The sequence below is a fragment of the Puntigrus tetrazona genome, unplaced genomic scaffold, assembly GCF_018831695.1.
Source record: "Puntigrus tetrazona isolate hp1 unplaced genomic scaffold, ASM1883169v1 S000000130, whole genome shotgun sequence".
NCBI lineage: Eukaryota > Metazoa > Chordata > Actinopteri > Cypriniformes > Cyprinidae > Puntigrus > Puntigrus tetrazona.
The window spans coordinates 1,148,045-1,175,919 of NW_025047807.1; the positions used below are offsets into that span (position 1 = coordinate 1,148,045).

Genomic DNA, 27,875 nt, shown 5'->3' on the forward strand with positions numbered 1-27,875 from the left:
ACATTTAAATTATTAATTTACAAATTTCTAATTCAAATTTCTAATTCTCATGTATATGAAATATATGTATTGTTATTATCCATAAATAAACCTATCATCATCATCAAGCACACCGTTCCTGTGCTGACATCCTATCAAATCATTATCATATAAAGATTAGCTCACCCAAAAATAAAAATTCTGTCATTAATGACACCCACAACACCTTCATTCGTCTTTGAAACACTTTTGAAACACTTCGTCTTTTTATTTCTAAAATTTGAGACCCTGCATAGACAGCAATTCAACTACTGTGTTCAAGATCTTGGCTTAATGTTTTGATGTCTTTACTACCTTTCTGGGCCTTAAACATGGTAGTACATCTCTCTCTATACAGGCTCCCCAAATATATCAAAATGTCTTAATTTAATGAAGGTCTTATGAATGACATGAAATTTAGTTTTCATTTTTGAGTGAACTATCCCTTTAAATGTGTATATATATATATATACCTCTTGAAATGAATGATGAAAATGATGCTCATCTAATGTTTGCGTTTTAGGCTGGCATAATGGTGGATGCCCGTCTAAAAGAGCTCACACCCACAATGCCGGTAATTTTCATCAAAGCCATTCCTGTGGACAAACAAGAGACCCGCAGCCTGTATCAATGTCCTGTCTATAAGACCCGACAGCGTGGGCCCACGTACGTCTGGACCTTCAACCTGAAGACCAAAGAGAATCCGTCCAAATGGACCCTCGCTGGAGTCGCTCTGCTGCTTCAGATATAAACTACCTGCTCGCATTCACCTATGACTTATAATAACAACAGAACGCGTGACTTCATGACACAGCACCTTTTTTTAGAACGTAGTATTTTCATATTTTTTGTGTGCCGTTAGGAAAAGGCAAGTTCCAGTGCAAACGTACAAACACGACGTGCCATGCAGTTAAATTAAAAGCACTTTGATGAACCGGTTTCATATTTGTTCTGTGTGTTTTTCTTTCACAGATTTGTGTGACTCTGCTCTACGTCTGTTCTCTCGAGTTTAAAACAGGAAGCCTACAATTCTCAGTTCTATCACATTCGAACATCTCACCCTGAGAAACCGTGGCGTCGGTCTGAAGAAAGTGCAACACCTCAGTGAATCCGCCGCCGCGGCAGCGATGAGCCTCCAGGGTCACTTATATCTGTTATTGAGAAAACTTAACAACACGTACAGACACTGAGCTATGAAACGGGGCCACGGGGAAACAGAATATGTGGAGAAAAGCAATAAATCCATCCAGAATCCAATTACAAAGCACCGGGAAACGGAGCTTCATGTGACACACAGCTTCTGCCGTGCTCTTTATATTCATTTCTCTCATGTCCTGGCATAAGGGATAGGAGACAAACGCGTTAAAGAAATAAATATGAAACCGACACGAAATGTAAGGGAACCTTCTTTATTTGTTTGTGTTCACATCGGTTAAATATGATTAATGTGCTGCTTGTTTATTCCTTCCAGCGTGGCAGTAAAGAGTGCACTTTGTTCTCTGAATTTTACATTTGCATTTTTTGAAGCGAATATCAGCGCTTGTAAGGCATCAAAAGAGACGCGGGGAGTTTAAGGTGAGGTTTCAGGCTTTGGTTCAGCATCAATGAAACGCTGCTTCAGAGAAGCTTTACATGTGTCAGGAGTTAGAGAGACGATGATTTCCGTGAACGCTTGAATATACTTGGATTTCGCGACAAATTGGTCATAAAATTTGATCTGATTTTCAGATAAATCGCAGCAACCAAACGTTTGCGAGTATTGTTTGAGCGCGCCATGAGAAACAGAATGTGAATCCTGAGGCGAATGACTTCAAAACAGTCCAATCAAAGAGATGCTGTTAACAAATGTTAATGTGAATCATGCCTCAAACAAAAGACATTTACATTTGGACGTTTCAAATAGGCTTTCATTGAAAGAGCTTGCGGTGCACATTTGAATCTTTCTTTTCTCCCTTTACAACGGAAGATCACTTAAGCTTAATGTTGACTTGCATAACGACGGAAAGTGTTACCTGTGCCATCCTTGATATTTAGATTGGATTGCTTTTAATCTCGTTGTCAATGATTTGGGCAACATGGGGGATAATGTACAGCGATCAGTCCAGCAGCTGAAGCAATGAGGGAACAGCGGCTCAATCCTGACCTGTTCACACCAAACATGTGAACGTTTCAGAGTTTTAAACCGGTTTGTAAAGAGAAATGCTGCAAAATCCCTTCCGAATGTGTGCGGGCCTGATCCAGCATTACATCATGTTTGGCGGAGGTTATTGCTGCCAAAAGAAGGATCAGTCTGTTATTAAATTAAAGTTATTAAGGATTCACTCTTTTTTTACCGCCCTGAGCTATGACGTTTCCTCTGTGTGTACAAAACCGTCCTGGCAACAGCATTTTTTGTGTATGTTTGTTGATGGTTGTGACCGAGCTGAAGATAAGAATCATTAGGACTAAGAATGTTTTCTGGTTTATTTCGAAGCCATTAAAGAAGAAAATCTGGTTTTCTCCTCAGATTGCTTTTGTATTGATTGTGGATATCAGCCGAGGAGATCGGACTGAAGGCTGCGATGCTTCAGACATGCAGGGGGTTTTGTGTCACAGACATTGGCAGCGGTCCATGATTAAATGAAAGCTAAATTGGTGAAAGCAATTAATCAAGTTGGTCATGATACAGCTGATTATACAGTGTCAGGACTGCTGTCAAATCAATGGTAAAGAGTTCAGTAGGGAATGGCAGTTTCTATCCTTTATTATCTTAAGAAACTTTGCTTCTTGCAGTTTTTTCAAAAGCAGCCAAATTATGGCATTTGCTTTATGACGTAGGATACTTAAAAGGTTTTCCGAGATCCAAAACACTAGTAGTAATAATAATGATACAAAAGTCTTATTATAGTTAGTGTTTCAGTAATTGAAAATGCATTCATTCTTTTGAGACTATATTTATATTTGCACACCAACAAATGAGATTTGAGGCCTGTGGCAAAGGACAGAGCGTTCAGTGTGATTACCATGGCTTCAGTAAATTTAGAAAATGCAGTCTTATGGGCTGAATTTAAATGGATAGTTCATCCAAAAATAAAAAGGACCCCTTGATTTATTCACCCTCAAGCTATCCTAGGTGTATATGACTTTCCTCATTTAGACAAATATAATCAAGAGTTATGTCCTGGCTCTTCCAAGCTTTATAACGTCAGTAAATGGTGGTTTTGAACCAAAATAAGATGCATGCATCCATGCATGTTCGAGATTTTAAAGCTCAGAATACATCTGAAAGATGTATCTGAAGTCATATACACCCCTGATGGCTTGAGGGTGAGTAAATCATGGGGTAATTTGAACTATCCCTTTAAGGTTGTTTCTGGATCTTTTAGAGCTGGGGCCAGATGAAGAACTTAGTCTCAGTGTTTTAAGAACTAGCCCGGCCAACTAGCAGTTACTAAGAGGTAAAGAGTTGGTCACGCTTCCACCTGAGACATTCTACTAACTATACTTAACTTTTTTAAGAGTCTGCTTGTAAGCATCTGCATCTGGATGTGAACGCAGCTGTCCCGTCCCATTCCTCCCCACAGCCACGGTCACCATTCACACCTGACAATTCATATTTCACATCACAGAAGGGGATGTTTGCGCCACTGGGTACATGCGGTGGGCAAAGTGTCAGGCTACAGCAGAAATCTATCAAAGACTCCTGCTCAGAATGTAAAGGAGGAAGCTTTAATCATTTCCATGGGAAATGCTGGTTGCTAGGCTACAGGTCAGTCTTGAGAAATGACTTAGGAGAGAGCCGGCGATGGCGCAGTATATGTAATATTAAAGCAGGCTGTATGCTAATTTGCAGAGAATCGCAGCATTTCTTCACTTTGGCTTTCTGAAATATGGTAATTTAAGACAAGAGCAAACTGTAAACTTAATGGAAGCGCTCGGAGCCACTTCTTTTTCTTTAAAAGCTTTTGAAATGCACCGTTGCCTGTATTATTCACAAGTACCGTGCGGAATATGAAGATTTATGTGGCGTATTCAAGCCTTATGAGAGTCCTTAAGAGAATGATGGAAAGTATTTTCAGTTTATTGTGCAGGCACAAAGGCTAAACTGTCAGTTTTCAATACAAAAATGCCTTTTTCAGAAGTATGTTCTCAACTACTGTGGTTAAAAATCTGTCTCTCGTCTCTGCGCTCGGCCGTTCTGACAGACAGATGGTAAATAATTAACGAATTACGTTCCAAATTCGTACAGGGAGAGCCTGTCTTATACCTCACCCTGACCGGGATAAAAATTTTAGTACGAAACATTGCGTTTTGGCTGAACAAGACATTGCTCTCAGAAGTGGAGACCTAGAGAGCTTTTCATTATTTTATATGGGACCGATGTTTTAGTCAGCAGCCATTTGCACAGTGGAAGCTTTCGCCCGCCTCGTGCTTCTGCTTTTACGTCAACCAATCTGCTACACGGACTCCATTTAAGTGTCATATTTTCATCTAAATGCTGATAGGGAAGACGTGGTTTGGTAGAAACCGAGATACGAAGCCGTCTCACTCCTAAAGCTTTCGCAAACAAGAAATGTAAATGCAAAAGGCTTTGTTTGTGTGTGAGAATTACATTTTCACCCCTGAAGTTCAATGAATTTAAAGGAGGTTTCAGCTGCTCCGGCTGGTACGGGAGCAGCGGGTATTAATTCACATGTCCAAAAAATAAATAAAATAACCCAATATATCACCTAGTTGCAGAAGCATATTTGGTCGGTTAGTTTTCAGACACATTGGTTTTTTCTGGCTCTGCGTGAGCGCTCTACAGGGAAGACGTGGTGATTTGCCGTGCCGCTCTGATTTCTGGGTGTAATGTAATTGCATTTCTTTTCCTCTCAGACTGTTTTAGACAAGTGTTCCTGAAGTTAAACTGTAACATGACTTATAAATATTGCAAAATCCATTTAAAAAAGAATATACGCTTTCCTGAAACTTTCCATCAAGGTTGTCTGTAGCAAAACCCCATAGAGAAAGCTGGTGAACTCTAAGGTTAAAGGGCCATTCTCCTAACATTGAATGTTCTGTGATCATCTGACGTTCCAAACATGTGTGACTTCATCTGTGTTTCAAAGGCTCCTCTGCAATCTGCAACTCACATTTGCTGGTTGAAAATTTTGTTTTTCCCCTGAACATTTTGTTTGTTCACAATTCGGACATTGGCTTCTTCTCTCATTAACTATAATGAGCGTGTTCCTTAAATCACACGAATAGTGTGGAATATTGCATAAGAGTCAATTATTGGCTTGAGATGAGATTCTAATGATGCTTGTTAGTAAATTTCTCGTCATTTACTTTCATGAAATGTAGCCTGATTGTTCTTTTTTTTCCACAGAAGAAATGTTATACAGGCTTTATTCAAGGTTGTATTCAGTAAAACAGGTTGCAGTATTCCCGGGTTCAGGGGCCCCGTTTATAAAATGTGCACAGATCTGATCTTATGCTAAAAATCCTCGTTAACGTTCAGATTTAGAAGCGTGACATGGTAAAGATATGCAAACTTTTCCGTGTGTCAGAATGTGTTTTACTCAAGATGTTTTCAAAGGAAATGCCAAAGATGATCATAACCGATGCTCATCACATATGCAGAGTGATGTCCAAAAAGATTTTTTCTTGCTTACATTTGGATATTAAAATTTAACAAAATGGCAACCATAAAAACAACTAGCAAGGTCAGTTGATTTTAAAAATCCATGGAAACTGGCATCAGTTCATTGTTAGGTATATATATACCTTATTGTATTTTGGTGTGAACTAACCCTTTAAATTTTTTTTTCCTTTCTTATTCTCTGAATTTAGCTGTTTTCTATATCATGGACCATTAGAGCAGAGTTCTTTCAAATATTTCAGTGTTTTCTTTTGAGGCACATGAACATTTTTCACATTCATTTTCATGTTTAGAAAAATAAGGAAGGTTTATTTGAAGCTACTACAACAAGCATAATATACTCATTTGTCTTGTGAGTCACTGCAACACAGTCTACAGCCAGATATCAACAGTTGTCTTTTTTTTTCCCAACATTCGCCCAGTTCCCATTCTACAAACACATTTGAAAGGACACACATACAGTATCATATTACTTTAAATGGTCCAACACTGGGTTAGTGGGTTGTCTATAGTTCTGAAGTCTTGAATCTCTAAAAATCAAACTACAATAATACAACTGCCAACCAGAACAGACTTGTCCGTTTACTGTGGCTAAAAGAGCTTATTTACAATCATCTTTGCAAAATAATTAATGGCAATTAACTGAAGAACAAACCGATATGTGCTAGCCATCACCAACCGAACAAATGAACAAAACAGAACGAAACGCAACTTTTACTTGATTGTGCTTTTTAACCCACAAAACCACTTCGTTGTTGAAATGGAGCATTTTCGTAGAGGCACCAAAAGAAGTGCGTGAACATCATAAGAACGTCTAAAGCTATTGACTAGGACCGGAAGTACAAACAGTATTTGTATTTATATATATATATGTATGTATGTATATATAAATTTATACAGTTCTGATCCATGTCCATACCTTTTATCATACGTTCTTTCTTCTGACGATCTCTGCGAGTCCCCATGCAAAGCCCTTACGAACGCAGAATCTGTCCTTCCTTATTAGTGGTCAACAAACACATGGTAAATGAATGGATATGCACACAGAAATATCTCAGTATTGACTCTATACTAGCTGGTGCTGGGTCAGTCACTGAAGAACTGCTGGAAAGGCCCGGATCAGAGTCTGCCTCTTTTGCGCTTCTGTTGTTGCTTGGGCTCGTGCCTCAAACGTCTGAGAGATTGCGAGTGGTTAAACAGTCACTTCGGTCTTGCTCCCTGTGCGGTAGTGATGGTGATGCTGCTGCTGCTGCTGCTGCTGCTGCGGGACGTAGTGCAGCTGCTCCACCGTCTGCGTGCGGCGCGAGGCGAAGGCCTGCCTCTTGGATGCCGTCTGGTTCATGGTCGCAGTGTTCTGCGGGGGAGTGTTGTTTGAGGCACTGGGATGGGAGTGCATTTTTGTCATCTTATAGCGGTCCAGGAGGGGCGTGGTGGGCATGAACACGTCCGTGTGGGATATGGCTCTGGACATAGACTTATCGCTGTGGAACCCGGAGCGCTTGATGGACATCATCTTGTCGGGAGAGATCAGCGGATCCTGCGAGTGAAGGCGGTCTTGAGAGTAGAGGCGGTCTTGGGAGTAGAGGCGGTCCTGGGAATGCAGGCGTTCCTGAGAGTGAAGGCGCTCCTGCGACATCAAGCGGTCCTGCATGTGGATGCGGTCCTGGGAGTAGTGGCGGTCCTGGGAGTGCAGGCGGTCCTGCGAGATGAGCCGCTCGTGGGAGCGCAGGCGCTCGGCCGACAGGAGCTGCTCATCGGAGAGGATGCGTCCGCCGTATGGGGAGATGCCATAGGGAGACATGGGGTAGTCATTTGCGTGGCTGCGCTCGGGAGACAGCACGCGGTCCTGGGACATGGCCCTCTGAACTCTGCGGGGACGCTGGCGGGGTGCTTGCTGCTGCTGCTGCTGCTGCTGTTGCTGGGCCTGCTGCTGCTGGCTGCTCTGGGACTCCTGGTTCACCTTGATCATGTGCAAGGGAAGAGTTCCTCGTGCCGCTAGGTCTGGAAGATGCCTCTTCCTGCTGTAGTAGTCGTCAACGTCCTTATCCGCTGTTTAAAAGCACAAGCAGTGTAAGTTTCAGAGCATTCGAGTAAATGTGAAATCAAAAGGTAGCTGGTCAAATTGTTTGTCCTTCTCATACCACTTTCATTTTCAGCTGACTTTTTAACCACATGTCTGTTCTGAAATGCCACTTTTATCAATGAATCGCGAATGGATTAAACCAAGCCCCAATGTTTTTTTACACGATAAGTAACTTTGCAACTACAACTAACTAGCAGTCAATATATCTGTCCATACTTGACAGATGCACTACTAACTAGAAGGAAATTCTCAAGCACCCATCAGCTTATTCTAACCTTAACCTAACAGTTGACTAATACTCTAATGAGAGTTATGCAGTTAACACTGCACAATTCTACTCGCAGACAGGTTTTGTGAAGTCTCCAACAAATGCCTGAATTCAGAGGTAAATCAGCGATCGTTCACTCGAGTGACGTGGTGTGAATTAACAAAGGCGTGATCTCACTGATGCGTCACCAACCCCTTGTATGCTAAATATCTGGACCTGTCTGCAATTTAAATTTCTGCTGTGTGAAATGAGTTCTGATTGAAAAATACATTGCATATAACCTACAGCTATACTGGAGTTCAGAGAGGAAACATACTTTGCGGACCATAGTTGTCTGCAGTTTTTCGTATTTTAAAATCATTCAGTGTGCTGTCACCAATCCAATTGCAAAGCTGGGTATAGTTAATAGAAAGTTTAAAGTGGACTATTTAAATAAAACCTTTTTTCTTAATAAATATCCCATAGTTTTTGCTTGGGACTGCATCAGATTACAAACGTTAAATGATTCCACGTGCCATTTAAACTGACCGATCACTGTCAAGTAACAAGATACTTTAAATCAAAGAGCCTTGCTTTCGTCTACACAAAGATTGATCACAGCTTGAGAGCTTCAGGACACGTTCAGGACAGTCCGGACAGCCAGCGACTGTACTGTAACAAACTGCATGATTGGAACTGGAAATAATGAAATTATCTTCTGCTCGGAGGTGTAATGAATACATTCTGGGGGAGCTCATGTCCTTGAGATCTCAGTTACACTTGATAGATTTCTCCACACATTTAGAGCCCAGTGATATCGAAGTGAATGCAATAATAGAGTGTATCAAACAAAATTACAGCCACAAATCTTTCTATAAGTGAGAATTAATCGAATAACTGTGATGAGAGTTTTGTGAAAAAAAAACAAAAAACTGCAAGATAATTCACAGCCCGAGGTGGTGGCAGTCATTTTTGTGGGACATCTGAAACAGCGTCTCTTGAGGGGATTAGATTCAGTTTGTTAGGAGATAAAAGAGCTAAATAACACCATTTATCTCACGCTCTGCGAAAGGACGAACACTGTGTTATATGGGGAAATTAATGGCACATAATCTGTTTATGGTGATTACAGATTAAATTAATCTTTCTTCATAAAGGAGCCTCCTTTTGAATTTTTGTGGATATTAGCAAAATAAACATCAGGAGAAGGAGGAGGATGCTGGAGATGTTATTATTAACAGGAGTGTACCGCACGGAAACGGTGCGGCGCTCAGCTCTTGCCTGCTGGCTGCATCCAACACGATCTGTCACTGCAAAACACCGCCAAAGCTCCAAAAGAAACAGCTAAGCCTTTCGGCTACACCCCACAAAAAATAACTTGCTTCAGAGGCATATCTGAGATTCGGTGGAAGGGCTGCCGCAGGACAGTTTTAAGGAGGGTCTGCTGCCATGAATAGTTTAGTGTATGATTGCATGTTTTCACTGGTGGCGGCTCGGCGGACGCGGAAGAATTGCAGATGAGTGGGGCTGTCAATTTCCTGGGCCTCGACTGGGTTCAGGGCCAGCAGTGATCTGGGGCGTTCTTTATGCAATTACACAAGCCTCAGGGGAATTTACTCTTCACTTAGGGAATAAAATGAGCTGAGACCTTATTACACAGCAAAAGAACCTGCCACTAACTGAATCAATACGATAGGGCTAAGGCCACGAGAAAGCTTTACTCAGTGATATCAGATTCAGATCGAATCCGTGGTAGCGGGTAATGGCCGCCTGTTGAGGTAGCATACTAACAGTCCTGATGAGGTAAAATGAAGGCTCTGATCCCGGCGAGCGCTGGCCTACAAGACGCCCCCGCAGCCCCCGTTACGTCACGCTTACAGTAATTGTACTTCACATATAAAACCAAACATACAGTGCGTTTACAGAGACAGCTGCATGAATGCGTTTACACGGGCATCACAGTCGTGGGAAACAATGCACGACGCTCGAATGTTGATTGCTAAATAGCTTGCACAGCGGACAGAAAATAAGACTCGCTGATTGACATGATGGAGTGGCGAAGATGCCGCAGGAGCAGCTTTTGTCTGTCCGACTGCTTCCTGGGATCCGAAGGAGCCTTGTTCTTCAATTGCTTTTCATTTGTCGCCATCGATGCGCATAGCTAAAATGCTAAATCTCCCAAAGTACCAGTTGCAGACAAGATTTACACTTTTTAAAATTGTATAAATCCACAAAAAAATACAATATGGTATGCAAGATTTTAATTAACAATGTATCTAGGATTCCTGATCTAGATCAATGCTAAACTATATACAATTTACTACTATTCGTTTGCGTTTGTTCATTTGTGATACATTATCAGTATATAGTATGAAGAAATGAACATTAACCTAAAATTAATAAATGTTGTCAAAGCGTTGTGCACTGATGCTTTAAAGACATTCCACTTTAGGCATTCTCCTAACTATAAAGTAACTTTATAACTATATCATCAATTAATTATCATTAATTTACAAATAATGTATACTAGCTCTCAGAGTAAACTGTTAGGTTAGAATTAGGGTTATTAGAATAAGTTGACATACTTGTGAAGTTTCTCATTAGTATGTAGTATGTTGTGGACTCAAAATAAAGATTTAGAAGATATTAAGCAGATGGTCTACAAATAGTCTAATGACTGCTATTTGACATGTATTTCTAACGTTACTCGCTGTTAGTAAAACCTAACTGTGACCTAAAGTGTTACCTACAATTACAAAAAGCGACAATAGAAAAGCATTTTAGAGTATGTTGCGTCAGCAGTTTTTGTAACTCCACATCTCACAAGTTTCTCATAACTGAGACGCAACCTCTTACAACCAACTTTTGGGATCTTTCTATGTGACCAATGTTAGCAAAGAAACCTCATTTTAAAGTTTAGCTAAAAATAAAACAAACAGAACAGTCACGTGTATCCCAGTTCTGTGCTGCGTCACCGGCCCCGAGACCCCTAAAGAAAGATCATGCTTAGCAGAGCTGAGGACATACTTAGTCTCTTGAGCGAGGAGTATTTGTTGAGGTCAGCTTTCACGGCAGATTCGTAGGACGGGGGGAGGTGGGAGAGGCTCTGGAAGGAGCGCGAGAAGGACAGATCGTATGGCTCTGTCTGTGAGGTGAGGATACTGTTCATCCGGGTGCTCTCTGCGGGCAAGACAAAACAAACCATCCAATCTTTAAAAATCACAAATGCAAACATCTCCATTGTCAAACGGAAGCTCTGTTTTTAGTTTTTCTGCACACATTTGACATGTTGGGAGACATTACTGTGAGGAGGGATGACGGGGAACGTCCGCACTGGGTTTAGGTGGCTATAAAAAGACCGGAGTCGCAGTGCCACGGTGACCAATGGCATTCGATCGGCCGTCTCATTGATAACGGAGGAGCGGTTTGGGTGACTGATGTGATGTGATGTGTGCGGCAGCCCCTGCGTGCCCGTCACGCCAGTCTGAGTCTGGGCAGGCTGAGGATCAAGCCCTGGTTAAAAATAGGGCAGCGACTAGCGCAGCAGAACGGGCCGGGAGGCGACAACACTCCAGGGAGCCGGCGGGACGCTCGCACGGTGGGTGGACGGGACGGGACGGGTGGGGGAGATACGAAGGACGAGCAATGTTTACACAACAGCATTTTGCACTCGCTCAGTTCATGCCATGGGGTTCAGCTGTTTGTGGTGTGTGAAGTGGAAAACATTCATCTTCATTGGAAGGAGGAGGAGGAGAAGGAGAAGGAGAAGGAGAAGGAGGAGAAGGAGGAGGAGGAAGAGGAAAGATTGAGAATCAATGATGTTGAAGATAACTTACCATGCCTTAGAGATCTGTGAGCTGGTCAATTCAAGGGAAAAAGAACGCAGTTCAATAACAGCACTTTGTGGAGAGAGCAGATGAAATAGAGTTGGGGACGGGCTGCTTTGTTTTCTCGTGCTCTTGTAATGATGAAGCATCGTGAAATGGCAGTTTGAATTGGGCTTTTTGTCACAGTGACTATTTGCACCAGCTGTAGAGAACAGTGTCCACACAATGTGACGGGTCTCACAGCAACGATGTGGTGAAACCAGACAAACTACGGGAACACGTGTGATGTGGATGGTGGAGACGTGTGCAGTTTTGCTGTTCACAACTAAACCGACTTCGTAGTCTGTGTATAGACGTCGTTCTGCTGGGCTTTTCGGGCAATTACCGTTAAAAACCATCAAAAATTATTTTCTTTTTTATTATACACTGGTAGTGACAGTGACCTGGCCATCATTTAGCTAGGACCAGCAAACCATCAATTTTTTCTATTTAGTTTAATAAAATTGATTTTCAGAGTTCAGGTCCTGCTATGCAAGGTCATCACAAAATTACAAGGCTCCGGGCCAGTTTTACTAAATGGGGAAAATTAGCGGGAGATTGCAATTTCAAAACAGCTCCGATGGGAGGGGACATTTTTACGGGTCGTTTACTGATAATGCACAAATTTAAAAAACGCACATGCAATCTCATTTGCGCATCTACCAAATGCAGCACGAATTGGCAAAAAACAAAGAAAGAAATAATGATGCCACAGTATCTCAAAAAAACACACAAAAAAACTGGAGACCATAAAATAGATTTGCTAGAAGATAGACCTGGTATTGCGTGACTCCTAGTTGATGGTTCATCATCGTCTTTTAGTTCCTAAAGCAAACGATGAAGCAAAAAATAACACTCGCTTCTGCCTCCTTCTAGAATCAATTATTGCAGCCATTTCCAGTGTAAGATACTTCATACAATGTTAAACAATGGTGTGAATGCCAATAATTTGATGAGCGAAAACGTAAAAATTGTTGCATAATTTATTTGAGTACTCTCTTCCACTCTCTTCCTTATTTTAACAGCAAAAGATGGTTTGCGCTGGCACAAGTTTTTAGTAAAACTGGCCCTTTATGTATTGTCTAAAACCCCACCTTTCGTACTGCATTTCCAAACTGGTTGGAAAGCCCTCTATTCACAATTCTTTTCTTTTTGTTTATGTTTTTTGAAAGAAGTGCTGCATGTATCAAAATACAATAACAGTAATATTGTACCTTATAATTTAAAATGTCATAAATTCCTGTGATCCAAGTTGAATGTTTATCATCTTCACTCCAGTCTTCAGTGTACGATCCTATAGAAGTTATTCTAATATACTGATTTGCTGCCCAAGAAACATTTCTGATTATTGTCAATTATGATATTGTATTATCAATTATTGTGCTGCCTAATATTGATACCTTTTATTTTTTATTTTTTTTCAGCATTGTAAATGCCTTTACTGTAACTTTAGATCGATTTAATGCATCATTGATTAACAGAAATATCATTTAATTTAAAAAGTAGTGTATCGTTATTGAACTATAATGTAATACTAATATCCAACAGAGGCTCGATTATCAAGAGTTAATTTTTCACAACTTTGATTTAGCATGAATGATTTTCTGTTTCACATTGAAATAGTTTTACTCTGAAGCAGATACATGGCTCCATATTCAAGTATGCATTTATTTGTTATTTCATTAAATAAGTTGCTAGACCAATTGCACATAGTGTTAGGCTCTTAAATAAGAGATTGATCTCTGCTTGGACACTAGCACACTGACCGATGCTTCAGAGACGACTACAGTGTAATAATAAGTCATTATAAATCACGGAAATACAGTAAAAGTATCTCTTTTCATACAGTGAATTAGCTGCTCTGTGTGAATGCAATAACAGGCTTTGTCATAAAAACATGGATCCACTGTGGAACCTTTGAAGCTTGTTGTGTGGAAAAGCGATCCATCTTTAGACTCCCATCCTTCACCAGCCCAAGCCAGACTCGAGTGCTTCACCAACGGCGGGGATTTAATCAGCGCTAACAAGCTGAGCGTTTCTGCTCACTAGCGAGAAGCTTTCCTGCTTCACATTACAGCAACATCAGTTGGAAGATTCAACTACAGCCCGAGCCCTGCTCTCGTGCCTTCAATAATACATTCTGGAGACAGATGATGATAGTTTTGAGGCATGAGTTTGAATGGATGCTGTCCTCTGAACACAGACGGCATATCGCTTTGAAGAATTGAGCACACGGAGTGCTACAAAGGTCTCATTTCAGGTCACAAAAATATAGCGTGAGGCTCCAGGTGTCAGACTTATAAGCTTTGACATGTCAGAGAGGCTCAGGAAAGCGCAGTAATTCACTGCATGTCTGGCTTTAAATTGCGTCCTCTCCAGACCATTGACTCAAATCAAGATCCCAGGTTGGTTTCATGGTAGCGATGATGATGAAAATGGACAACGCCATTGATCTGTTCACAGAACCAGCTGATCTTGTAGGCATGCATACATAAATAATCAGTGGAAAGCACTTGACGGTAAGACTGCAATCGTGAAATGGTGCTGTTAAATGAGGAATGTGGTTCTTACCATTTTTAGGTGTTCGAGTTGGGCTACTGAGACCGAGATGGTTGTAATTATGTTGATGGGCTCCTGCAGAAAAAGCAATGACAAGTCTGATTTGGTTGCAAAGTAAAGGCAAGCATGATCGATTGTAATCCAGAGCACAGTCGCTCCAATGGGAAAAAAGGGAAGCACATTAATAGCCAGATATGCACTACATGGCCAAAAGCGTGTGGACCAGCAATACGGGCTTGTTTCTGGTTTGATTCCAACACCCCGGGCTTTAAAAGGCGAGTGGATCCTTGTTTGCTGAGTGGATCCTTTTCGCACCAGAATCGCTAGTCCTATATCGAGCTGAAATAGAAAAATCTTTAGCTTAAGCATGCGTGTACCTAAAATAGCCAAACCTGTCCACATGCATTTGGCTGTATAGTGCACACAAAGCATGAAAAAAAAGCATCAGCAACAAACAGCACATGTACAATCAACACTAGTGGTCCGGCTTAATAAAAACATTTAATTAGTGTAATCTTACTGTTATGTTTTATAAATATATAATGAACTCAATTACACCATGTTTACACAGAATCACTGACACTAATTACGTGTGTTATCTATCGACAGGGAACTGTATATTTTCAAATTGCCATTTGGCAGAATGACCACTTTTGTTAATCGCTCATGCAGGCAGAGTTATTGAATGATGGCCATAATCTCAGCGATACAATGCTCTATCACTCACCAACAGCTGCAGAAAAGCAAAACGTGTCATTTACTAAATTGCCGGTTGCAGTAGTAAGTTGCAGCAATAATGGACGAGCTGCATATGACGATGTGCATTAGTTCAGAGTTCATCATCATCATCATCATCTGCACATCATTGAAAAGTGTTGAGGCCGCTTAACCAGTTGACATCTATGTTCCCTGCTTTCAGGAGCTCTATTACGAGACTAAAGTTGTTCTGTCTTCTGTCACAAAGTCGTGTGTTTAGCGCGGCGGGAGGCTGATGCGGTTTGGCGCGACGGGCCTGTGATGGGCTGAGATGGACCGCAGCATCCGAGCGCGAGGACCACGGTGTGCTGAGCGGTGATGAATGGCACCTATTCTGAGCTGGCAAAGATGGGCTCATGAAGCGCCCGTGATAAATGGATGAATACTAGAGGGAGCACAGCGTCATGCTCGTCTGGATATCTGCTGTTGTGCCTGTTTAAAAATGCATTAGAGTGACTAGTTTAACATCCATTTACATCTGTCATGGAGCTCAGATGAGCGAAGACCCCTGTTTCGATAGAATGGAGTCAATCGTTGCAGTTATTCGATGAGATAGGGACGTTTCTTTTTACCCAGTAGCTATGGTTCCCTGTAGTGTGTTTACTGTGCATACAATATAGATTTAGTACAATAGTTCTTTAAGCTTTACCGGTGACCATGAATCTCAACCAAATCTACTTTAGGACATTCCAATATACTTTACAAAAAGAATTTAGCACGTTTTATATATTTATTTTTTTTATGCATATGTAATTGAAAAAAAATTTTTTCGAAAGAAGTCTATTTTTCTCATTAAGGCAACTAAATTGTTAATGCAGCAATATTGTGAAATATGGTTACAGTACAATATATTGTCATTGCTGAATTTTCAGCATTATTACAGCAGTCTTCAGTGTCACATGATCCTTTAGAAATCATTCTAATAGGCAGATTTGCTGCTTATAAATAATTTCTGATCGTTGAAAACAGTTGTTGTGCAGAATATTTTATTTTTCAGTATTGCTCAAAAAACAGCATTTAATTCAAACTAAAATTTCGTAACATTATCATGTCTTTACTGTCACTTTTGATCAATTTCAATTTAATCAGTGGTGAAAAAACAATTAAAACACTGTAAATCTTTCTGACCCCAAACTTCAGAACAGTAGTGCACATGTTTATTGACCCTCACACGGGACTTCTATGGAAGCTGGCTGAAAATTTTCTTTCTGGGATGATAATCAATAGGGAGCTAAAATCATGATTTCGTTGGTTTATGTTCAGTGTGGTTCTTTTTTATTTCCAGCAGCGGAAATCGCGATTAAAAGCGGCGGGGTCTGAGATGAGAAATACCGAATTAGTCCGAAGGTCTCCTCTGCACTGTCTACAGCATCTTATTAAAACTGACAACTAAAAGTTAAGGAGCGCTTAGGAGGCACACACGTCCCAAAACGTCTCAGGTCCACTACATTCACAGCAGCACTGATAAAAAGCCAGAGCTCAAAGCGCAGTCTTGAGTTCTAATTAATAAGAAGCATCGTCCAGTTCAATGATCCTGCTTTAATCTGGGGACCAATTAGTTTCTTTTGAGAAGGCGGTTAGTTGAAGTCTGGCTGTGGGCCGGAGGTCTGCGCTCTCTCCAGTCTCTCTCTCTCTCTCTCTCTCTCAGCATACGTGCCAATTTAGGCTCACTCTGCCCGAGTCTCTCAGGTCATTTAGTCAACAAGAAGGGGCTCAAGTCGACTGCTCGCAATGCGTCGCGAGGTTAATGAAGAGTTTCACACCAGCTCTAAGAGAGGCTGCGCAACGCCGTCTGAGGTCTCCTCTGAAATCAAACTCAATTAGGTAAAACTGTATCTTTTACTCCAGTACTTCTGCAGAGTTTTGTTTCTGAAGCAGACAGCAGGTATAATGTTTGTTTTGCCCAGTTTACGACAGCGTAATAGAACACTTACTACCTTTTAATAGCTTAAAAGCCAATGAGAACGCGTGGATCGTTATCTTGAGCTGTTCGGAGCGATCCTCTGACATTAACGGCAGCGTGGTCGCTTTTAGAAGTCATAAGCTGTGTATCATTTTTAATATCCACCCCGTTCTGCGATGGAATTTACTTTGTATGAATCAGACGCCGCAAATGTTGTTGATTTGGCCTTTTGAAAGCGAAACGGCAGCGACGCCAGAGCCTACAGCTGATGAATCGTCACTTTGCACATACTCCTGTTTCATGTCTAATATAACCTGACAACAACACTCTCGTTCCAGTTTGAATAGTAATGTCCAGATGGCCAAGCAATGATTCAGTCATTTGACATTTCTCTTGCTTTTCCTCCAGAGAATGAAATGCATCGACATCAACGGAAGGGGTTGCTGTTTGTCATTGCATTTACATGAGATCTTTGTGGGTGTGTTTCATTTTTCACTATCATCGGGAGAGTCCAGGATTAGCGCAAAAGGAGCTCACAAGAGGTCGGCGTGCTTTATAATAAATCTCACAATAAGCCGTCTTAATCACTGGAACAATTACAGCAGTAATACATAATACATCTCGTGAGACGTGATATTAAACAATACCTGGAATAAAAAAAAGCAAGTGAAAAGTTCATTTATGATGACGGCTTGATTAACGCTTCCTCTGATTGTGGAAATGAAGTTCAAATCAAATCAAAAATTTATTGCAAACAAAAAAAAAACAAGAAGTAGCAAGTAAACAAGGTCATGCGAGAACATTTGCATGAACAGCTGTGTAGCCTCTAGTGCTCGTTCCCTTCTGTCTCATCCGGTCCAGCCCTGTGTTGACGAGAATTAACAACACGCTTCTGCCTCCTTGATGAATACATCGTGCCAAAATCTTAGGTCAGTAAGCTTTTCGGCATGCCAAGCACATCTTATAGCACAGCCAGTTACATCTGCTTGTCTGAGTTCCTTTGTTAAAATATCTGGCTTCATATGACAGAAAACCCAATCGTGCCTGATAAAAACCTGACGTAGAGTCTGGAAAACCCACTCGAGCCTGCCGCTCTCCAGAGGTGATGCTGCTCAGACTAATGAGGGGCCGGAAGGGATTGAGACACGAGTGGGTGGGAGGGCGAGTACGAGAACGTCACATTTCCTTCCAGAAGTTGGTCGTGTTTATGCACCTGTTTTAGACAGAGGCTCTAATGATGTGGAGAACGAGGTCCGGCCCGACGGTCCTCGCTGACAGTTTGAAACCAGTTCGCTTGCCCTTCTCCTGTGTTTTTGACAAACTCGGAGCCGGAAAGCCACTGGGGTCTGGCATTTAACCGCTGACAAAAACGGTTAACATTTAATTGTGAAATGTCATAGTAGTCCTACACGTATGAAAATGCAATTCCCCGCTGAAGTGCACGGCTTGACCCGTCCTGCAATAAATAATGCTGTAACTGAGCTGCAATCGAGTTCTCTGTGAGCACCGTGTGACATCTAATAATAACAACGCTTTTATTTTTGTCTTGTTTTTCTGTACCAATATCTAAACATTTTAAAAATTTTAACTTCTCTCACTAATTATTCACCCTCGATTTTCAAATCCGTGAGAGCTTCGTTCATCTTCAGGACACAAATGAAATCCGAGAGCAACGTGCTGTGGTTCAGCCTTCATTTCATGAAGCTACGAGAATATTTTTATGTGCAAAGAAGAAATTTTGACTTTATGCAACAATTACTTCTCTTTCGTGTTAGATTCTGCCCCATGTTCATGACAATATTGCAACATCTCCTGCTTCGAAGACTGACACGGAAGAGAAGAATTTGTTGAATTGAAGTCACTATTTTTGCTTATTACAGATGAATGTCATAGGGACAATTTTAACAATGTTCTTACATTTCTGAGCCTTGGATGTGGTGCTGTTTAGAAAGCTAAATCACAAAAATATCATATGTTGTGTTCTGAAGACAAGCAAAGGCCTTACAGGTTTGGAACAACAAAAGGGTGAGTAATTAACTACAATTTTTTCATTTTTGGGTGAACCATCTCTTTAAAATCAAGACATTTTTAGAGAAGTGAAATGTATTTCTAGAAAATGTAAAAAAAATTAAGTTAAGTAGATTTTTCTGACCATGTTCGAAGCAAAACCTTGATACATTTCGATACTTTTTTTTCAGTAAACTAGACAAATCATCTTTCTTTCTTAATGCATCGTGATTAATGAATGTGGAAATACTGTGCAAGGAAATCATTTTTTGCAGTATATCCTCTTTACCAGAGAGTTTTCTTATCATTAACTTGTGGAATTGGAGACACGGTAACCTTTGGCTCTTGAAGCAGAAGGTTGATGGGTAAATAAAGCTTGTGTATTTGCTTTTAAAGCTGTGCTGCGCTCACAAACACATACTGATTGAGTCACTATACAGCTTCTCTCTCGGGATAAGATGGAAAGCTCTGTGCTGGATCATTTAGAAATATCACAGACATTTCAGCAATTTCATGGACATTGACCCAGACACGTTCGCTCCATACTAAACGGGACATCAAAACGCTGAACGTATCTGCAGAGCCAATGTGTTTTATTTTGTCTTTATTCATTTACTTCTCATAAAGTTGACAATGACAGTGTAATTCACAAGAAAAACAAAAAAAAAAAAACATGTACAAACACATAAAAAGACCCTTCGGCTTGCACATACCAGTTTGGAGGACGCTGGCAGAAGATCTTCTCACGAGGAGCATCATCACGTCGCCCACAGAGATAAGCACAGATTTTTCTGATGTCTTCTTTAATTAATAAGAAGTAACATCATTCAAAACTGTCTTTATCCCTGCGCTAGCATGTGTGCTCCTCTGTCTGTCGTAGGCACTCTGAATCCGAAGCAATGGAGGAACAGAGAATCCAGAGGAACAAAGACACTACAGGGGTGCAGATTAAGCAGGAGAAGAATGATCTAATCAGAGCTACAAGGTGAGGAGTGAGGTTACACAGACTTACACATCCACCACAAACACAGACACAGGGCAGAGGCAGAGGCCGAGGGAAGAAACACACTCAACTACACAGAAGCAGCTTTCCTACCATGATGACTCTGAGACCGAACCGGCCAGTGCTTCTCCCCTGGAAGACACAACCAGGCAGAGTCAAGGTGAGTCAACACATCACAGACCTTTAACACCAGCATCATTTCCAGCAAAGCACAGAGAGGCTAGAGCCCGTCGCAAAAAAATAATGACGCTCGCGTCCGAGTTCTCCTACCGCTCGGCAAACAATGGATCTAGACGAAATTAATTAGGACTGAATCATCGGGCCGTTTTGCAAAAGAGAATGGAAGTGAAGGAAATGCGTCACTCGGATGAACGCGTCTTCGAATACGCGAGCATTTGAGTAACTTTGGAGGGGCCAAAAATAACTGCATTCGTAAAAAAAAAAAAAAACCTTTTCATACTCTGGATGCACATTTTCACTCAAAACCGACAAACACAAAGCAGGTCATTGATGAGTGAAGCCTCCCACCTCAAGTGTTTTTCTTTTTTTCCTCTCAAAAATATTTGAGTATTGTTCGCTGTTGCACACTTCTCCTTTCTGAGAGGCCTGTAATCTGCCCGTGGCAGGATAATAGTTGACTTCAGTATTCGCTGTGAGACGCATCAAATCTGAGGCTCGAGAAAAATTCAATTTCTGAGTTGCACCCGCAATGACCGTGGCATTCAGTTAGCCACATCCACCCAGCGATACGTACAATGTAACTGATTATATATCAAATCCAAGTCAGCGTTCATCCGGATAGATCTTTCTAAAGGCCTTGTGAGTTCTTTCAGAGCTTTGAGCTCAACTAACACCGTCCCTTCTAGTGATTAATAACGAGAGAGAAGCACCACCACGAAGGAGATGAAAAGATGCTGTGAAGTAGCGAACAGTAATGCGCTCTGACCACAGGCTAGTAGAGGTGTAGTGCTTTGATCTATCATTATTGATTACATATCAGCTTTTTTCACCAATCATCCTCGGTACCTTCGACCACGGCACACTATGACTGAAATTTATGACATACTAAGTTAATACTGGGAATAATGCAAGAGGAATTTTCTGGGATTCACTGTCACTGAGGGCAAAGGAAGTGATAAACACATCTTTCTTTATTGTGTGCGTTTTTCATGCCACGTAGCCGAGTTTGAAGCTCTGTTAGGTGCAAAAGTACAATCTGTCACTGACAGAAATACTAAGCCATGTTAACAAAATAATTAATAATGCTGTTTTAATTGCTTACATATCATTTTTGTGCCTTTTTTATTGATGGAGCTGTATAAAAAGGACAAGGGATGGGGAGAATGTGTGATCTGGTTTAAATCATGTACAATAAAAACCAAATCTCAATCTACCTTACAAAAAATGGAAACACAGCCATTTTCAAACCATTGAATTCAAACCAAGCTTTTTCTTTCTGCACAAGAATACTGCATGACTTCAGCGTTTCAAATGTTGGAAACAATAGGGAAAATGTGAGCTGGACTCAGATGTGTGTGTCATGTCTAAACACCTTTATTTCTATAGAATTTTACCCAATACAGAGTGCCAAACCAGCTTTACAGTGATAAACAGGAAAATAGTCGAATCAATTATAGAAACTCAGCTATTGAGACATTGAGATTCTAAATGAAAACAATGTCAATACAGTTCAGTGATGGTTCAATTTAGATCAATAGCAGTGTAAACACCAATGTACGATCGATGAATATGAACTGTTGAGTTGTATGAGTGTGTATAACATCTCTGACACAACAGCTAAGAGACTTGTGTCAGTAACGGACCGGATTCAGACCATCAGCATCGGACCGGATTCAGACACTGTCAGTACGAACCGGATTCAGATGGAGACAGCACAGACTAGATTCAGAGACTGTCATAGACTGGATCCGGATGCTGTCAGTAATGGACTGAATTCGAAAGCTGTCAGTATCAGATAAGTTGTCAGAAGTTGTCAGTAACAGACACTGTCAGAAACATAGTGCAACTGTCCCTGCGGCGCCCCGAATTTCATTCCCGATGTCAAGGTCCTTTGCCGTTCCCGCTCCCCTCTCCAGCCAATGTTTTTCTATCTGCACTCTACTGTGTTGTTCGCTACAAAAGGCATGAAAGACCATAAATATATATTAAATAAAGTATTGAACTGGATTCAGACGCTGTCAGTTACAGCCGCAGTCAGGCTGGCGCTGATATAGTGAAGCAGACCGCCAATGAGACGAGCTCCACAAACATGTCACTGAGGTGCTGACAGAACAGAGTCACTCCAACTGCCCGGCCGACTCATTCTTTCTCAACGACAGCAGTCGATGTTCACAGAGATTTTCATTTAGATTGTGACCAAGAGTAAACAGTTCTACAAGAGCACTCCAGGAGTTGTTTGCTTTTCATATGAACGGGTCACAGCAAGCTGGAGTATTTTGAATGGGATCAATGAGGTCAAATGGGACGAAGAAGCGTTTATGCAGGATTCCCACATCTTTTAGCCAATGAATTCATATGACTTTAATGGATAATGATTTTTACACAATTTGTTTGCCGAGTACTAATCATTGGAATGGGTATATATACACACACACACACACACATTTCTGCATCATGATTTTCCAAGACATTGTCAAAGCAGCTTTACAGTGATAAACAGGAAAACAGTAGAATCAATTATCGAAACTCAGCTATTGAGACAGTTGTGCTGTAAAGAGATTCTAAATCAGAACAGTGTCAATACATTTCAGCGATGGTTCAATTCAGATCAATAACAGTGTAAACACCAAATGTACGGTCAATGAATACGAACTGTTTGAGTTGTATGAGTGTGTATAAATGGCTGCATCTCTGACACAACAGCTAAGAGACTTGTGCCAGTAACGGACAAGATTCAGACCATCAGCATCGGACCGGATTCAGACACTGTCAGTACGAACCGGATTCAGATGGAGTCAGCACAGACTAGATTCAGACACTGTCATAGTGTCTGAATCTGGTCAAGTCTGATAATAACAATTTTAGCATGATCTGTTACTTTACAGCATTTGAATAAGCCTGCAGTCAGACACAGATTGTGATCATTTCTGAACGCGTACAACGAAAAAGCCTTGAAGAATCCGCATTTGACTCACATTCGAGAGTTCAAGGCTAAAAATTGTTCAGAACTACTGGAGTAAAAATGCCCATTTAACCTGAAGGGCAAAAAAGGCCGAAGAGTAATATGCGTCGACATGACAAAAAACACTGGCACGTTATCCACGCGGAGAGAGTTTCTGGCCGTTAAATCGAAGTAAAACCTGCACATATAAATAATTTAAAGATACAACTGGCTCTGAGAATGCAAACACAGAAGAGGCACAGCGTAACCGTTGGCGTGTGTATTCCCAGCACTGCGCTGCTGTGAACGAACGCATCAGTAACCAAAGCCAAGCCGGTCTCACTGCAGTCAGTTACAGAAATGCAGCTTGTTATTTACGGGCTTCCTTTGTCTCTGCATCACCATCCTAAGCGTCTAAAATCAACACTTGCTGTGAAAAGCACTCGGGTGGAGTAATAACTCACATTAATTAAACATCCCGGGCAGCAGTTCACTTCAGAGGAGGCCTTTTGTTTCCGAGGCTCACTTCCATTAACATATTAACAAATCAAATCTCTTGTGTGCCTGTACCTGCAAAACCGAGTAGAAGCTGTACGTGCCGCGGTATCGCTTATATCTGTGCACGCGATATTATTAACATTAGCACTTTCTGTTCATTCGTTTAGATTTCGGTTGTTTATTTGTCAGATGAGCCAGTATCCGACTCCACAAGAGAACTAGATGCTGTTTGCGCAGCACGTTTCCAGACAGCAGAGAGAGTCAGTGCTCCGGCCTGCAGGAATTTCAATGGGTTCAGGGTCGTGATGATTCATTGTAGTCAGGAAAGCACAGCGTGAATCCTGCCTGATCCTTCTGCATAATAAACACCAGCGGATTAATTGGACACGTTTGTGCAGATCTGATATATTAACCATGTAGATTTCGTATGCAAAAATGTTTTCCTTTGTAATGGATGCGTGCACGTATGTAAATCCTGACAGGAAGGTGTGACAAGCTGAAGCTCGTCTGAAAGAAACGCACATGACATGCTTCAGGGAGTATAGTGGAAAACTTATATCTGTTTATTAATCTGTGTGTTCTGAATATAAATCTTTGAGTGCAGAAGACAGTTTCCACAAACGGGGATTGAAATAAGACTTTTAAAGTCTTTTCTTTTTTCAACAGAGGCTTAAAGTCCTGCCACTTTTATTCCAAAAATCAAAATATGCAATACATAAAAATTTAAATGCATGGAAATAATAAAAATCATACTACTGCTGCTAATACTAATAATAATCATAATAAAGCATAAATAATAATAATTGCAGATGCAATCTTGCAAAAATAAATAAATACAATTTTTAAATGTATCATGGTAATATGATTCCTTAAAGTGGGCTCAATTACTATGTGCATAACATGTCATTCTATCCGATTCCAGTATTTTATATGGTGTACAGTGACAGTATCAGATAAAATGCCATGGAATATAATGCAAGCACTACAATCCTAATCATAGAATGTATCAATAAAATATAATTTTGTACAAATGTAAAAACAAAAGCATGCAATAGAAATGCAAATTATCAAATAATAACCATGGAACAGAATATACTGCAATTAATGCAAGTAATGATTACCATAGTCATATACTATAATATTTATATGGTAGTACTACATAAAATACTATGATATTACCATCAAGCATGTGTAAGGAGAAGTATGAAGCTTTTTTGTAATGGTCACAGAGATAACAGCGTATATGATGACAGTGGAAAATCTCTGTTCATGGAAAGTGCCAGGATGTAGAGACGACAGGGAGCAGAGACGAATGGATAAGAGAAATAAACAAAGTAATATGAGATGGCGAATTCTCTTTCACACTTTCCATGTAGCACCGTGATCAAATGTACAAATGTGGTTTTAATTCCTGGAATCAGAGCCTTTTTGCTTGTTGACAAGCTCATCATAGAGGGAAAAGTACCATGGGAGACAGAACGAAATGATACTACTTATCATGAAAGTCATTCCTCTGTTGATTTAAGCCTGCTGGACTTCACTAGACTGCCGTTCACGATCAGAAAACCTCTCGATATACGAACAAGCAGATATCTCTCCAAACACATCATCGGTTTAGAGATGAGCATGTCACTGAAATCTGAGAGTCACCCAAATAAAAGCCGTTCTAATGCATTCGTGTCTTTGCTTAAGGGTCTGGAAAACGTCCTAAAATCTCTCCTTTGCTCTGATCGGAGAGCTGTTGCCATGCAAAACAAAACTCTCACAGTCACAGTGCAAAACCACCAGACACATTCCCATGCGTCGCTTCATCGAAGAGCTTTCTTTCTTTGCTTCACATTCACTACGCACCGGATTCAAACGGCACTTGACCCCCAAAAAAAGTCAAGGTCGAGCAAAAACTTGCAAATTTAATTATCATCTGTCTTGAGCTCAAATGAAAGATTTAGGCATGACATGTCATGTCGTGAGAGGAGCGAGTTCATGAATAAGAATTTGTTTGCATAATAGGGGGCGAAATCAAATTAAAATCTTGACACATTCACCAGGAGATGCAATTTTCCCATCTCAGACGGCCTTTTCGTGATCAAAAGAGACAAAACAGAACGCAGGGTTAAATATTTTCATTTATGACTGCAGTCGGTTGATTTTTTTTTGTTGCCTTTTTTCATTAGCTCTGATAAAACCAGGTTTCTTTGTCTATTATGTAAGCTTGTCGCACACCTAAGGAGCGATTTCCGCAACCGCATAGAAACTTAAGAACTGGCTGTGTGTGAATGTGAATTAAAAATGCCACAGGAAGTGGAAACGGTATATGAATTGGAATGACAGGAAGAGGAATTGACTAAATTCTACATGTTGTGGGAAATGAAGTGTTCAGTGCTGCTGCTGCTGCTTCACTGGGAAGCAGGCTTTAGCACGTTATCAACTGCTAAGACAACAGAAAATGTGAAAGAACACTTTTATACACACCCTTACGTTCCTGTAAACAACACACACACACACACACACACACACACACACGCAGCTTGTGCAAATCCTTACGTAAGAGCCTAAGAGACAATGCCTCTCTGAAGTCAGACAAAACCGTGAGACGGGAAGCTCACGGCAGCAGAGGAAGTGGAGGAGAGACAAGTCAAAGCAATAATTTAGATAATGAAAACAATAAAAACAACCAATGCATAACAATGGGCTCAGCCTGCAAAAGCTAAATTGTCAACTTAAGCAGCCATGAATAGATCAGCAAGTCTGAGAGGGAAATTAAAAAATAAATTGCACAACATTTGGTCTCTTTAACTGTAATTAGAACTCCTAAAGTTAAATATATAAACACGCTTTCGGTCTTTAAAGGTTCTAATGCATTGTGCGCGAAGAATGCGAGTCACGCAGATGGAGGTGTTTAAGAATGAATGGAAAGTCGTTCTGAATTCCAAACATTGATTTGCTCCTTCAGTGCCGCACCGCTCGCAGCAGGTCCTTCAGATCCATCATGCAGATAATGCAGCCTCCACCTCTGATATTTGTCCTGCGACTCGATCAATCCCCAAGGCTAAAACACACTTACAATGGTCACACACAGGCATTCTGAAGACCCTCAAAACAAGCTGGCAACGTCGGTGCGTCTGGCGGACAGACATTGTGTTCACAAATGCCACAGCGAAACCGATCAAAATCTCTCGCACGTAAATATCGAAACGTTACTCGCAAACTTACCCAAAGCTGAGAGTCAGTACCAGATGGTACGTCTAGATGCTATACTTTATAGTGACTGATCTGGCGCTGATGAATAGTTTCACTGGGATCTCCAGTCGGGTGAATCCCTAAATTGAACAGTCTGTGCATCTGGATGTATGCGTCGCGACAGCAAGCTTTTAGAGATGAGAAAATGTTTGTTTAAAAGTCGATACTAGTTAAACCATGGTAACAACAAATTAAACGTGATTTTGCTACACTTACCATAGCCCAACCATGTAATGTGTAGAAAAAGCTATGGTTGTACTGTAATAAACCATGGTTAATTTTGGTAAGAGAAAAATATGACTCGTGATGATGCAATAACATGCACAGTATTAGGATTTTTAATCTTTAAATACATTGTCATGATGTAATTATTGTTGTACTCATTTATTTTTAAATGGCATTAAATCTATAGTATTTAAGTCGTTTATAGGACTGAACAACAAAACATGGTGTGATACTTTAAATTGATTTAAAACCAAGTTATTGCAAAAGAAATCAATGAAGTGGTTGTTTTGCAACAAGATGAAGACAGTTCTGTTCATAAGAGTAGATGGCTTATAAATTATAAGTGAAAAAAGTAAAACACACACAAAGTGAGATGCAGAGAGATATAAAAGACTGAAAAGGAAAACGGAAGTGGAGGAGCGGTTTAATAGAGAACCGGTAAATGAAATGCTTCTGGTCTAATCAGATTCAATGATCTATGCTAAGCTATGCTAAAAGTGCTATCGCCAGGCCCGGAGATTGGCCTGTTTTTTAAAAAAAGTGCAGTGTTCCTTTAATTTCTTTTAGACTGAAGAAAGAAAAATCTTGGATGACATGGGGGTGAGTGAATTAGCAGCAAATTTTAATTTGAAAGTGAACTAATCCTTTATATAAGAAACCCTTGGCATCAGTATGCCGCCACGAAAGATACTGGGATATTTTATCATCATGGTTAAATTATGTATT

General features: G+C 40.7%; 2 protein-coding genes across 11 annotated transcripts in view; one reads left to right on the top strand and one right to left on the bottom strand.

Annotated features, from left to right (window-relative positions):
• Window positions 1–5,810, top strand: part of dnah9 (dynein, axonemal, heavy chain 9) — an 86,767-nt gene extending 80,957 nt beyond the window's left edge. Inside the window, 1 exon segment of the mRNA XM_043230011.1 lies at window positions 542–5,810. Coding sequence (XP_043085946.1) covers window positions 542–769 — 228 coding nt within the window. The 3' untranslated portion in view covers window positions 770–5,810.
• A 111-nt stretch (window positions 5,811–5,921) lies between these two features.
• The window catches only part of LOC122332642 (protein shisa-6), a 47,709-nt gene continuing 25,755 nt past the window's right edge, over window positions 5,922–27,875 (bottom strand). Inside the window, exons 5-9 of one of the 10 annotated variants that reach the window (XM_043230012.1) lie at window positions 20,159–20,197; window positions 14,409–14,471; window positions 11,808–11,828; window positions 10,999–11,151; window positions 5,922–7,690 (exon numbers count right to left, since the gene is read on the bottom strand). In XM_043230012.1, coding sequence (XP_043085947.1) covers window positions 6,834–7,690; window positions 10,999–11,151; window positions 11,808–11,828; window positions 14,409–14,471; window positions 20,159–20,197 — 1,133 coding nt within the window. In that variant the 3' untranslated portion in view covers window positions 5,922–6,833. The remainder of the gene's footprint in view (window positions 7,691–10,998; window positions 11,152–11,807; window positions 11,829–14,408; window positions 14,472–20,158; window positions 20,198–27,875) is intronic. The other 9 variants (XM_043230014.1, XM_043230016.1, XM_043230013.1 and 6 more) reach the window with 9 other exon arrangements.